General features: G+C 43.3%; 1 protein-coding gene across 1 annotated transcript in view; it reads left to right on the top strand.

Annotated features, from left to right (window-relative positions):
• The window catches only part of Sgpp2 (sphingosine-1-phosphate phosphatase 2), a 104,195-nt gene that overhangs the window by 78,160 nt on the left and 11,171 nt on the right, over positions 1-14,864 (top strand). Inside the window, exon 4 of the mRNA XM_052193721.1 lies at positions 4,484-4,573. Coding sequence (XP_052049681.1) covers positions 4,484-4,573 — 90 coding nt within the window. The remainder of the gene's footprint in view (positions 1-4,483; positions 4,574-14,864) is intronic.

Here is a 14,864-nt window from a genome sequence, read left to right as displayed (position 1 = left end):
GGCACACAGTGAGATCTGTGAATATTGCTGTAATTTAGAGAAAAAACAAAAATCATTAAGAACAGAACGTTGTGACGTCTGAGTGCAGAGGTGAGATCTCCACCTTCTCTCTGGAGGGGACCCAGCTAGGAACACACAGGGCCTAAGATCAGTGGAACAGCTGGGACAAAAGTCTTCCCACTGCCATTTGCACCAGGAAGCTGGGAAACTCCACAGTCTTCTGAGCATAGCCACCAGGAGAGAGAGATCTCCCAGCAGTGCTTTTACTTTTGAGCTCAGAGGAGAAAGGACACGGGCTTACAGGCCCACAGGAGGAATAAACTCCAGCCAGAGACAATACCAACTAGCACCAGATGGCGAAAGGCAAACGCAAGAACCCTACCAACAGAAATCAAGGCCACATGGCAGAGTTGGATTTAAAAATCTCATTTCATGATGCTGATAGAGGGCTTTAAGAAAGACTTAATTAACTCCCTTAAAGAAATACATGGGAACATGGGTCAACAAGTAAAAGCACTTAAAGAGAAAACATAAAAATCTCTTAAAGAAGCCGGGCGTGGTGGCACACGCCTGTAATCCCAGCACTTGGGAGGCAGAGGCAGGCAGATTTCTGTGTTTGAGGCCAGCCTGGTCTACACAGTGAGTTCCAGGACAGCCAGGGCTACACAGAGAAACCCTGTCTCAAAATAAATAAATAAATAAATAAATAAATAAATAAATAAAGTAAAATTAAAAAAAAAATCTCTTAAAGAAATACAGGAGATCTTGGGTCAACAGGCAGAAGCCTTTAAAGAAGAAACACAAAAGTCTCTTAAAGAATTACAGGAAAACACAAACAATCAAGTGAAGGAACTGAACAAAACCATCCAGGATCTAAAAGTGGAAGTGGAAACAATAAAGAAATCACAAAGTGAGACATCTCTGGAGATAGAAAACCTTGGAAAAAATTCAGGAGTCATAGATGCAAGCATCAACAACAGAATGCAAGAGATAGAAGAAAGAACCTCAGTTGCTGAAGATACCATAGAAAACATTGACTCAACAGTCAGAGAAAATGCAAAATGCATAAATCTGGTAACTCAAAACACACAGGAACTCCAGGACACAATGAAGGGCCAAACCTAAGGATTATAAGTATAGAAGAGAGTGAGGATTTATATCTTAAAGGCCCAGTAAATATCTTCAACAAAATTGTAGAAGTAAACTTCCCTAACCTAGTGAAAGAGATGCCCTTGAACATACAAGAAGCCTAAGAACTCCAAACAGACTGGACCAGAACAGAAAGTCCTCCCAGAACATAATAATCAAAACACCAAATTCACTAAACAAAGAAAGAATGTTAAAAGCAGTAAGGGGAAAAGGGCAAGTAACTTATAAAGGCAGACCTATCACAATCACACCAGACTTCTCACTACAGATGATGAAAGCTAGAGGATCCTGGGCAGATCTCATACAGACCCTAAGAGAACACAAATGCCAGCCCAGGCTACTATACCCAGCAAAACTCTCAATCATCATAGATGGAGAAACCAAGATATTCCATAATAAAAACAAATTTACACAATATCTGTCTATAAATCCAGCCCTACAAAGGATAATTGATGGAAAATGCCAACATAAGGAGGGAAACTATACCCTAGAAAGAGCAAGAAAGTAATCTTCCAACAAACTCAAAAGAAGATACCCACACAAACGTAAAAATAACATCACAAATAACAAGAAGCAACAACCACTATTCCCTAATATCTCTCAACAACAATGGACTCAACTCCCCAATAAAAAGACATAGACTAGCAAAATATTTCTCATGTAAACCTTCAATTTTATCAGAAAAGTGTTTGTAATTCCCATTTTAATTAATTTAGTAATGTTTTTATGTCTGCTATTTTATCTGCAGGATAATCTTCAATTTTAATATGCCTTTCTATATACTTTCTCTATGTTATCAGAAATGTTTTCAATGTAAATCTTTGATTTTATGAAAAATGTTTCTAATTCCACCTTCAATTAATTTAGAAAGAGTTTTTATATCTACCATTTTTATGTACATTTTTCCATGAAATAGTCAATTTTAACATGTTTTCTATATATTTCTTGAATTTTACCAGAAATATTTTCCATGTACATCTTCTATTTTATCTGAAAATGTTTATAATTCCACCTTCAATCAACTTAAAATTATCTTTATGCCTATCATTGTACCTATATATCAATTTTATCATATTTCAATTAATTTAGCAATGTTTTACATGTCTACCACTTTATTCTTTAATTTTCCATGAAAATTGTCAATTTTAACATGTTTATCTGAAATATTTTCTATGTAAATCTTTAATTTTAACATGTATAATTTCCATGGTAATCTTTAATTTTAACATGTTTCTCTATATATTTCTTCAATTTTATCAGAGACATTTTCCATGTAAATCTTCAAGTTTATCAGAAAATGTTTATAATTCCACTTTCAATCAATTTAGGAATACTTTTATACCTACCATTATTATATCTATATAAAATTTTCCATGATAATCTTCAATTCTAACATGTTTTTCTACATTTTTCTATAATGTTATCAGAAATATTCTTAAATCTTCAATTCTATCATGAAATGTTTCTATTCCATATTTCAATTAATTTAGCAATGTTTTACATGTCTACCACTTTATTCTTTAATTTTCCATGAAAATTGTCAATTTTAACATGTTTATCTGAAATATTTTCCATGTAAATCTTTAGTTTTATCATAAAGCATTTTTACTTCCTTTTACTTCCCTTTTCAATAAATAAAAAAAATTAAAAATTAAAGAAGGACAGAACATCACAACGGCAGGAGTGTGTGGCAGTGATCCTGATGGACAAAAGGCATAGCACAGACTTCCTCTTTAAAGGCATGCATGAGGGACCTCGGGCCACTGGGGGCACCTCCTAATGTCTACATCACCAAAGTTTACAGCAAATAGTGCCGGACTACAGTGACCAAACAGTCACCTGTTGGGGCATTTCATGTTAAACTCAAAATACATTCTTAGTTCCCAAATCAAATGCCATTCTAATGCCCCGTGAGGAGAGGCTGGCTATAGGAAGGGAGCGATAGCATTTGAAGTACTCACCTTAAAATATTCCTACTCCCTCTGCTTCCACAAGTGCAATCATCTGACATGGCTCCTGGTCCACCATCTTGCCTAGGAAATCCAAACACTCCCTTCAAGCTATCCAATTCCAGTGTCCTTTATGGCTGGTAAGGTGTGGTAGCACCCATAAGCCCTGAGCTGAAGTATGGTTTCTTTCCTATTTAGCCTTTCCTGATGAATACCTGTAGCTACTAGGTTTATTTACTTGCAAACAGCTCTAAATGTAGATTTGCTAATTTATTTGTGCATCGGAGCTAATACTGGCCACAGCAGTGTATTCACTTTAAATCCCTTCTGATGAAAATCTGAGGCTAGGTCGGTGAAAGCTCTTTAAAGAGAAACTGCCAGCTGTGGTACTACAGCTGTAATCCCAGCACTCCTGAGACTGAGATAGGATGATCACACATTTAAGGCAATCCTGGGCTACATAGTAAGATCTTGTCTCAAAAAAGTTTTTTTTTAATATTTATTTATTCATTATATGTAAGTACACTGTAGCTGTCTTCAGACTCCCCAGAAGAGGGCATCTGATCTTATTATGGATGGTTGTGAACCACCGTGTGGTTGCTGGCATTTGAACTCGGGACCTTCGGAAGAGCAGTTAGTGCTCTTATCTGCTGAGATACCTCTCCAGCCCCAGAAAAGATTTTTTTAAAGAGAATATTTTCAACCAAGTGTTCCTGGACTCTGTGTTACGTGGGAAAGAACAGAAGACTATGGGCTTCTGGTTCTGACTGAGCCACTGGCTCTGTGGCTGTGTGTACATCTGTCTGGCTCCTGTTGTGGTGAGCAATCATAATGATTGACAGGAGAGCATCCCGTGTTATAGTAATGTGGCCATGACTTACTGTCATGGTTAAAGGCATCATCCTTTATAAAACAGCACTGATTACAGACCCCAGAACTGTATTTCTAGGCATTTCTTCCTTACCTGCCCTTGTTTTAAAAATGTTTTCTGACAATTAGATTGCTGGTCTGTCTAGGGGATATATAAGATTCAGGCTGGAAATTGTTTCCAATGATTCCAATTCCCAACTGTGATATCAGATCAGATAGGTCTGACCAGTCGGGTGGTGTGAGCCTGGAGCCTTGGCTACTCAAGAGGATGAGACAAGAAGATCATGAGTTCAAGCCCACTGCCAGCAACTTAGAGTTTCTCATGGTCAATAAATAAATAAATAAATAGATAAATAAATAAATAAATAAATGGGACTAGTGATAGAATGCCTACTTAGCTCTAAATTCACACACACACACACACACAGAGAGAGAGAGAGAGAGAGAGAGAGAGAGAGAGAGAGAGAAGCATTCATCTGAACGTGGTCTAATGTCCTTATTTCTCTCCTCCTCAGTACCCTTTCATTTTAGGCCTGGCGATGGCTGTGGTGTTTTCTACGCTGGTGTGTCTCAGCAGACTCTACACGGGGATGCACACGGTCCTGGTAAGGCTTGTGGGGGGCAGGCCTTGTGGCTGAAGAGCATTTGGTCTGAGTATTCCTGTGCTCCTTCCTCTCCTTCCTTAAGCTTAGCTCATCCGCGTGTACCAATAATCCCAGCTGCTCAGGAATCTGAGCCGGGAGGATCACAAAGTCTATGCAATGCAAGAAGACTATCCCAAACTATAAAAGTACAGAGAGGGCTGGAGACTGCAGTGTCCTGCAGGGTTTGTTAAATGAGGCACTGTGGGAATGTAGACATGACAGACCTTGAAGAAAAGAAAGACACCTCTACAGAAGAGCTGGGAGCAGGTGAGCTCTGCCCGCTTTGATGAAGAGCACCTGCTTCACTGAGCACATTTATCTGGTAACCCACGAGGAGGAAGAGGAGGAGGAGGAGGAATCAGTCTCAGTGGGGGGGGGGTGTCTATGTAGGGGCCAGTTTCACTGAGGTGGGGGTGTGGTTGCTTAGTTTTGTGCACATTGTCAACATCAGTGGAAGGCTTTCCTGTTACCATGGGTCTCAGGCACTGGGGACTTGGCCGTACCAATGTCAACCACACACAGCCACCCAGAGCTTCATTGGCTCCTTACTCAGGACTTCTGTTTCTCCCACAGGAGAAGTCTCAGTAGCAGAGCCCCTGTCTTCCATGTTCAAGGCTCTTGGTTCAGTTCCTGGTACCACAAAATCAATAGATCGATTGATCAGTCAATCGATCAGTTATGCTATGTCTCAGAATGGGTGGGGAGGAAGGGAAAGGAAAGCAAATGTTAAGATAAAGCCAGACTTAGCAGGACACTGTAATCTCAGTTCTTTGGAGATGGAGGTGAAGTTTGAAGTTAGCCTTCGGTACAGAGTGAGTCCCAGAGCACCTTGGGTTATGTGAAGCTTTAAAACAAAACAAAACACAACGTATTGGAGTAATGACAATAAAGTGAAATGCATTGGTTGTCACTGTGACAGAGTATCTTTCGGTAGAAGAGGCATGGCGGGATTTGTGAAGGCAGGAGTGTGTGGATTGGACCCGACACCTCACCCCAGCATACCAGGAGTCTGAGAGAGGTTGGTCAAGGAGCAGGCTCCAACTACAACCTTCACGACTGTCCCTTCAGGAACCCATTTCAGGCATCCAGACTCCATCTTCTGAGAGGTTCCACAACTTCAGAGAATAGTACTATGTGGGCCACTGCGAGAAGGCCAAATGTTCAAACCCAGGAGCCTGTGAGGGACATTCCACACTCAAACCATAGACGGAAATAGACTGACGTCAGAGATGGAAGACGAGCTAAGTGCAGCCAGGGCGTGGGCAGCTTCTTATCACACTGGGTCACACAGTGTGTGTGACCTTGACACAGCAAACAGGGTAGATCTAGCATCTAAGCTCAAGGAAGTGATAGAATTCACATGGGTCCCACGTGGGTCCTCACAGACTAGGTGTGAAATCCTAGAGTTGCTGCTGTCCTCGGATAGTCAGATGGGTTGGAACTAGAGCTTCCTTTCTTTTTATACTTTCCTGGGTTAGAGCTGCTGGTGGAGTCGGAGAGCAGCACGTGCATTTAGAAGCCGGTTCACCCTCCTACCATATTACAAACAGCATGGTAAAAAGTCCTCGAGTATTCAGGGCCTACGTAGCATCCAGCCAGGGAGTTGCAAAGCATAGATCCAGTTGTGGTTTGCCAACGGGACACCACTTCTTATTCCACTCTGTACAAGAAAGATGTCTTTAAAAAGAAACGGGCCTTTGATGGCAGTGTTCGTCCCAGTTGTGAAACCGCAAGAGACATTAGCAAAAGGCCTTGTCAGGGAAGGCCATCCGCCCAGGCCTTCTTGAGTCTCTCCCTGGTGCCGGGACTGAGTTCGCACTTCACAGTGGAAGGATGGGTCATCATGGGAGATTGCAGAGGGAGTGTCAGATGAGAGCAACCAGAAGCCTCACGAGAGGCAAGTAAGTCAAAGCATTGAGAGCATGTAGGCTGGGATGAGGCTCAGTTGGAGAAATGCTCGCCTAGCGTGCACAAAGCCCGTGTGGTTCCACCACCAGAACAGAATAAAACCAGGCATGATGTCCCACAACTGCAGTCCCAGCCCTCGGAAGGTTGAAGCAAAAGAGTCAAAGTTTAAGGTTATCTTCAGTACATAGCACATTTGAGATCATCATAGGCTACATGAGATAATGCAACAGATTCCATAGTGAATAAAATATCTAAGTATAAACTACTAAGACATCTGCCATATGTTTTCACAGGTATAGTTCCCCTAATTTAAGTCCCAAGCAATTTACTATTTGAGTGAAAGGGGGCCCAGATCTTAGAAACACCAAAGAACAGTTAAGATGGTGCTGTTCTACCTACCAGGGCACCATCCTCGCTTCTCTGTCCCAGCACACACTGCATCTGCTGGCTTCTGAGATGGAGGGGGTGGGGAGCAGAGCATTCTCAATTCGCCACACTACTTCTCCACATGACAAAGACGTTCTCTGCAGATCCCTTCCTAGACCTCAGTGTAGAACTCCACGGGATTCTCCTGGGTGTTTTGGCATTTCTTTTATCTAGTGCTACTTTTTAAATTTCCATAGGTTTCCATTTTGGAAAGGAAAAAAAAAATCGATCTCAGGTTAAAATTAAAACCAAAGAAAACACAGGAATGCGGAGCTCCAGACACACAGAGAGAAAACACACAAATTCACTTCAGTCAAACACAGTCATTTTTTTTTCCTCTTTCCTTTTTAAGTGGCTTTTGGAGATGGAGAGGCAGATATTTGCTGGAAGATTGATCGGGCCTCTCATTTAGATGCCAGGACTGGGTTGCAGCCATTCTTAGGGAAGGATGGAGTGAGAGCAACTCCTCTCCTCCCTGGTCCCGTTCCACTGTTGGAGCTCACTGGCTTTCTCTTAGTCAGTTCTGCCCTTGTCTTGCAACCCGACACTGGCTCAGGCCCAGAGTGCATCAGGCTGTGGGACCAGAGCCTGGCTCAGCGCACCATGAGTCATGACATCCTACTGGCAAAGGGAATGGCTGTTCGCAGAGTGGGGTGGTGGTAAATTATAGGTTACTGCAGTTCTGTATTCAGCTTGATCATTTCTGATGGGCGTCAGGCTTGGAACAAGATTTAGGGATATCTTGATCTCTCGGAACAAACCCACCTGCTCTCCTGGGTCTCAGAGTCTACTGAAGAAAACAGATATGTGAACTTGTGATAATTTGGCACAGATGCTATAATTAGCAAAGGCACAGCTGGCCTGTGTCAACTAAGATAATGTGGTTCCTTCCCAGGACCTCACAGGAGGCGGTGGCCCCACCATCACTACTTGTTCAAATCCCCTAAAAATCTTGGTCTTTTTTTGTTGTTGTCTGACAGTTTCATATCCATGTGTAATACAATTTAGTTGTTTTCACCTCCCTTTCCCTCGCTCACTCCCTCCAATTGAAACCTTCTCCCTGAGAAGTTTCCTCTTTACTTTCGTGTCTTCTTTATGTGTGACTCTCTGAATTTAATTAGAGCTGTGTGGTGGTTTGAATGTGTTTGGCCCAGGGAGTGGCACTATTAGGGGGTGTGGCCTTGTTGGAGTGGGTGTGGCCTTGTTAGAGGAAGTGTGTCACTGTGGGCGTGGGTTTTAAGACCCTCATCCTAGCTGCCTTGGAAGCCAGTCTTCTTCTGTTTGCCTTCAGAACAAGATGTAGAACTCTCAGCTCCTCCTAGAGGTATCTTTCCTCAGCAGTAAAACCCTAACTAGGGCAAACTGCTTCTCCAAAGTGGAAGGGTATTTATTGGAGCACTGGACAACTTATTAGTGGCTACCCAACTGAAGAAAAATGACTCCTGCTCCACCAGCAACCATAAATAGCCAGTAATCCCTCAGGAGGTATGGATCTATGTGGATCCCTCCATAAACCCATGGATATCTTAAAAATACCTCTGCCCATATCTGTATACCCATAACTATAGCAGCATTAGTCACAATAGCAAAAGAAAAACAAAATTTGGAAGTAACTTGTTTCTGCTCTTGAAAGAAGAGATAAACAAAATTCAGTGTATACCTATAGTAGAATATTACTCAGCCTTATATAAACAGGAAATTATGATTTGTGCTATAAAGTCAAAACCAAAGGTATCATGCTAAGAGAAATAAATCATTAGCAGAAGGACAAATATTGTAGGATTCCACTTAAGTGAAGAATTTGGGGTAGTCATTTTAAGTGATAGAAAGTCAAGTATAGTTGTTGCCAGGGCTGAGGGTAGGAGGACATAAAAATCATTTCTTGAGTATAGAAGATGGATTTTGCTCTAGAAAGAGTTCTGGAGATGAATGCTGGGGGTGGTTGCAGAGACATGTCATACCTGACATCATTTTAAATTGGTTAAGATAGTGAAATGTATATGATGCTTGTCTATAGGAAAATGAAATTAAGTTTTACTCAGGGGCTGAGAAGATAGCTTGATGGGCAAAAAATATTTGCCACATGCACATGATGACCTGTGAAACCCTAGAACCCGGGTAAAGCCTTGTATAGCAATCCTAGAACTCCAATGGGGAGATGGGGAGAGAGATGGACACTCCCTCGAAGCCCACAGACCAGGTAGCCTGGTGTAGGTACCCAAAAAAACCAAGAGACGGTCTCAAACAAGATGGAAGGCCAGGACTGATACCCAGGTTATCCTCTGACCTGCACACATGTACCATGTACACATAGGTGCACCCTCACACACACACACACACACACACACACACACACACATACACACGCCTGAACAGCATCAGTTGTCTGGGAACAGGAATGTGCCATTGAGGTGGCTCCCACTTTATATGAATGGTCCTTGGTACAGAAAGAAGAATGACTTCTTTTGCTGGACCTCCTCGTCGGCTGTGAACATCTTGCTGTCCAGGACAAGGTTTTGTTGACAAGCTCCAGTTAGATTCCTGGGCAGTTCCACATAAAGCATGGAGAGCTGTAAGCCTGTTTAGCTATGGCGCCATCCTTGCCAAACAAGCTCTAGCCCTGTCTCAGAGAAGAACCTCCCTATTACCAATGTATGCAGGATGCTAGCCCTTCCCTCCCACACCTCTGACATCCAAGTAGTCACCATGATGAGTCAATCTGGACTCTTACATTTGTCCCCACCCCACTGAGAGGATTTTGTTTCTGATTACCTGTTTCCATGCACTGAGAGTTGCTCTCTGATACAGGGTGTGCATGATGACACAACCCCATCTGGGTTGGGCAGCTATAAGATGCCTTTATGGGCCTTTGGAGATGTCAGCACTGTTATACCAAACATGGAAATAAAACACAGCGTCACCGCTGACATCCTTGACTGGCTGAGAGTACCACACCAGGGTCATCCTACCTCTAGGTTCACCAGTCAAGAGAAGACAGCACATCAAGGTTCCTTTCTGCTTAGGACAGTTTATATTGAGTCTTACATTTCCTATTTGCTGTAATGTGGTGCACAACATACAGACTCATTTTTCTCCCTTGGTGTTTAATTTCATGTTCTTGGTTTGAAGAATAAATCACTTATAGCAAGACTGAAGCCAGGGAGGAAGGGATGGAAAGAAAGGGTGAGGAGAGGAGATGTCTTGAAGTGTCTGGGGGGTGCCGGGCGGTGGTGGCGCACGCCTCTAATCCCAGCACTCTGGGAGGCAGAGGCAGGTGGACTTCTGAGTTCGAAGCCAGCCTCGTCTACAGACTGAGTTCCAGGATAGCCAGGGCTATACAGAGAAACCCTGTCTCGAAAAAATCAAATCCAAACTAAAAACAAAACAAAACAAAACAAAAAAAAAGGGGGGGGGGGCTGGTGAGATGGCTCAGCAGTTAAGAGCACTAACTGCTCTTCCGAAGGTCCTGAGTTCAAATCCCAGCAACCACATGGTGGCTTACAACCATCTGTAACGAGATCTGACTCCCTCTTCTGGAGTGTTTGAAGACAGCTACAGTGTACTCACACATATAATAAATAAATAAATCTTTGAAGTGTCTGGGGTAGTTCATAGACAACTACTTCACTCAGCTGAACCTCCAGGACCAGAAGCAGGTGGCCGTAAGGAGGGTCTTTATAATGTCACTCTCCATGTGTCCCATCTCTTAGAAGCTCTTGGATCAAAACTTAGACATATGTAGGTGAGATTTGGGTTGGACCCAACATTCCTTTGGCTGTGGGATGGGGTCCAAATGAGGAGATGGGATCCTACGGGCTATAAAGTAGTGCTCAGGACAGAGACAGGAGTGAACCCAGTGAGGTCAAACAACATCTGATCACCATCTGCCTGGTCACGAATGCCCAATGCAGATACCTCTTCAACCCAGTTTAAGCCTAAAGAAAATACATCGACTTTTGTAACCACAGAAGCAAGGAGGCACCAGTCGTCACTGGGAGAGAGGCTTGACATCTGAGCCTTGCAAAAGCTCCTACCCTTTCCCTTCCATCATCTCTACACAGTGGCTTCATGCTGTCTGAGTATTCTTTACCCTGAAGTCAGAGCCTGAGAATTCTGGGCTTAGGTTGCTTCACTTCCTCTCCTGAAAGGAGAGTTTCAGGAAACATTTTTCTTGTTGAACAGTGCCTCCCTCCACTGTATCACCAGGCCAGGGGCTATCTGTGATCAGGGCAGCTGGCCCAGGAGCCAGCCTCTTTAGGCAGAGCTAACCCTTGGCAGTAGGGTCAGGGTTAGAGCCGTCATGCCTAGGCAGGGGTAGTTCTCAAGTAAAGAACCCTTAGTTATCAGAAGGGGGCAAAGTCCAGTGTGGCGTTTTCCTGCTCTGTCAAAGGCCCAGAAAAAAAACACAGCACAGTATCTGTGCTTGTGTGGAAGGCTGGCCACACTATATTATCTGTGATGCCCCAAATGATGCAACTGTGCAGGACCAGTTTAAACCCACTGATCGATGAAGCAGCATCCAGTGTTTTAACTGTAAAACCAACCTGGCATTGTTGGTGGTGGATCAGCAAACGTGAGAACTGTGAACCAGTGGTGGACAGTCCCTTATTTTGACTCGACCTAGCCAAAGTGCTGCTGTTTGAAATTGTCCTCAAGCTGTTTGATCTGTGGGTAATTATGTAGATATTAGGTTTTATTTGTTTACTTCTCCCCACCCCACCCCACCCCCAAGTAACATTTTAGTTTTGGTTGGGAGTTGGAGGATGTTGAAAAGGATTGTCAAATATTAGATTATCTGCAGACCATAGGAGCTGTGTACTGGCTCTGGTATTCTGGGTGTGTTTTTCATGTCGTTTGAAACCACTTATAAAAAAAAGAAAGAACTTACTTTAAAGTGCCTCACTTAATACTAGGAAAGACCCAATTACAGCGTAAATCAGATGCCACTGAGCCCAACTCTCTGTTATACCGTTAGATAAGTCTGTGAGATGAAAAAGGACTTTGGTTGCATTTCTGAGCCTCTGTCACCATGTTGGTAGGTAGTGTGTTGTCCCACTTTACCTGGGAGACAAATATTTTTATCCTCATGTAAAAATAGAGAATTATTTCTGGTCTCAAAAGTAGTAACTAGTCATGGTACCTCATTCTCTGTTGTTTATAAAGTTTAGGGTTATTTGTATTTTCTTTCATTAGGACAAAAAATATATATTCAGTAATCAGGAGATATCAAGTCAGCCATTGTTGGGGGATGGTGGGAAGGTAAATTGAAGACATTTTATACTTGTGCATCGGAGAAACAAAAGTTAGCATTTAGCACAATTTCCAGCAAAAACCATCCGTGGTATGTAACCCTAACAGCAAACATAGACAAACTATTATTTTTTATGGGTTTTTTTTTCAATACTGTTTCCAAAGCCACAACTATGTCACAATTGTCTGTTCAGTATATGTGGGACGAGCAGGCTCCTGGCAGGGCCTTGACCCCAGGAAGAAGACGGGCGAGAGCCCAGCGTGGAAGGTGGGGAGTGGGGCTCTCCGACCTCATGGCTGGCTGAGAGTTGGCTTCCAACTGGAGCTAGCCTAAGGCTGCTGGGACAAGCCTCTGAGGCAACTATTGGGAAGCAGTTCGTACCTCTTAGGCCCTGCATTGCTTGTAAGTCATACTGAAAAATGTCCCTAGTGTCCCCAAATAAAATGTAAAAACCCATGTTTGGCGTGGATTGGGATCTAGCACTTCTGTATGGTTTGTCTGGTGATTAGGTGAGTCCCAGTTACTGGGAAAGAAAGAAGAAGGGATCGGCTGGGCTCTTCTCAGACTCGGACGTTCAAGCGTTGTTTGTTCTCACATTGGACACACCCTTTAGGATTGTGTATGGTGCTGGAAGCAGGAACTTCTCTTAAACCCACGGGCCTCTCCAATGGAAGCCGCACCAACCTTGGATTTTTGTAAAGTTAACTGTTACAAAAAGATTAGTGCGCCTTTTCCTCTATGGATAGAATTAAAATAAAAAAGGATTCACTTGTTCAGCTCTCTGGGAAAATATGTGCACCAGCTTGTGCTGTGGTGCTCCCCCGGTTGCTGGGACGGTCAAGGAACGAATGCTGAAATGTGTTACACTGAACTCGCACCATAAATCAGTGCTGGTTTGTCACATTGGAGGGATGAAAGGATAAACTACAAGCACCGGGGCTGGATCTTCAGCTAACTCCTGAGACCCGACAATAAGGCCCGTGTGTAAACCACATCAGGTCTAACCACAAACTCTCTTCTTTTCTGAGCAGCAGTGCCTCACAATCCTGCTTGTTAACCCTGAAAAGGCTGGGATTACACCACACCCAGTTTGAGGACAAATGTCAACACAGTTCACACCATTTCAGAGGTCAGACACTCTTTAGGAGAATCTCAAAATGGCTTGAGACTTTTTCAAAAAAATTATTTTTATTATACATGTTGGGAAGGAGGTGTGTGCGAGTGAAGGTGCCAGAGTCCATGGATCCCTGGGACTGGAATTATGGGTAGTTCTGAGTCACCCACGTGGATGCTAGGGACCAAACTTGGGTGCTGTAAAAGAAGATTACAGGCAGGCTCTAAAGTGATGAGTGATCTCGCCAGTCCCAATGTGTGTGTGTGTGTGTGTATTGCTACATGTGTGCAGATGCCTCCAGAGGCCAGAAGAGGGTCTTGTATCCCCTGAAGCTAGAGACAGAGGTTGTTATAAGCCACCTGACATGAGTCCTGTGAACCTAACTTGGGTCCTTTGGAAGAGTAGCAAATGCTCTTAACTGCTGAGCCAGCCAGCCAGCCTCTCAAGTGTTAATGATCAGCAGTTCGATGCCATTACGACATCGTATGTCAAGAATAAGCCAGTGCAGTGGCACAAGCCTTTAAAACATACACTCCAGAGGCAGAGGCAGGCGGAGCTCTGTTAGATCAGAGGCCAGCCAGAACTACATACTGATAACTATAATTTAAGAGAGAGAGAGAGAGAGAGAGAGAGAGAGAGAGAGAGAGAGAGAGAGAGAGAGAGACCTCTTTGTCTGCCTCAGGAAGAAGCTTCCAATCTTCTTCATGACACCTCAAAGGCCACTTGGACCGGTTAGCAAGAACAGACGGTTCTCCCAAGAAGAAATTTAAATATCCAGGGAATATTGTCAGTTCATTTGTATTTTCAGGGATGTTTGGAACATAATAAAAGAGGGGCCAGAGATGGCTCAGCAGTTAGGAGCCACTGATGATTTGAGTCTGTACTGAACCTGATTCCTGTCAGCATCTTGTTAGGAGACCGTGCAGACTGTGGTGTAAGCATGCGCTTGGATCGGGCAGCCTGCGACCCACTGGGCTGCGAATCCTTTGAGGATAGCAGTCCTTTTTCTTTGCTTGTCCTTGCCATCACCTTCGTCCTAGTTCTCAGCAGGGTTCCAGGCATTGGCTCCCTTTAAATGGTCACTGGATGGCTACCAGTATCGACAGATTACCAGCTCTTAATCTAGGTTGGGTTTTTTTTTTTTCCAATTACTTCTTTGCAATTTATTGAGTCAGACTAGGAAATATTCAGCTACGTGGCTGAGCTCATCAGGTCACAGAGTACTTTCTTTTTCAGTGTAGTTTTATGTTCACTTGTTAGTGAAACAATCTTACAATCTTTATCTTGTAAGAAATAAAACAGAAAATGTCATTTGGTAGCAAATACTGTGCAGCATAGAGGCCCATGTGTAAATCTCTAAGAGTAGAGGGTGGCAGGTTTAGTGACCTTGGAGTGATGTATAGGGAATAATAATTTTAGCTGTCTGGGAAAACAATTCTCTCTCTCTCTCTCTCTCTCTCTCTCTCTCTCTCTCTCTCTCTCTCTCTCTCTCCCCCTCCCTCCTTCCTCTGCCTTCCTCCATCCCTCCTCTTCCCTCCTTTCTCTCTTCTCCT

Source organism: Apodemus sylvaticus, chromosome 9 (genome assembly GCF_947179515.1).
Source record: "Apodemus sylvaticus chromosome 9, mApoSyl1.1, whole genome shotgun sequence".
Lineage (NCBI taxonomy): Eukaryota > Metazoa > Chordata > Mammalia > Rodentia > Muridae > Apodemus > Apodemus sylvaticus.
The sequence above is the reverse complement of the archived record's forward strand: the minus strand, read 5'-3'. Positions and strand labels throughout refer to the sequence as shown.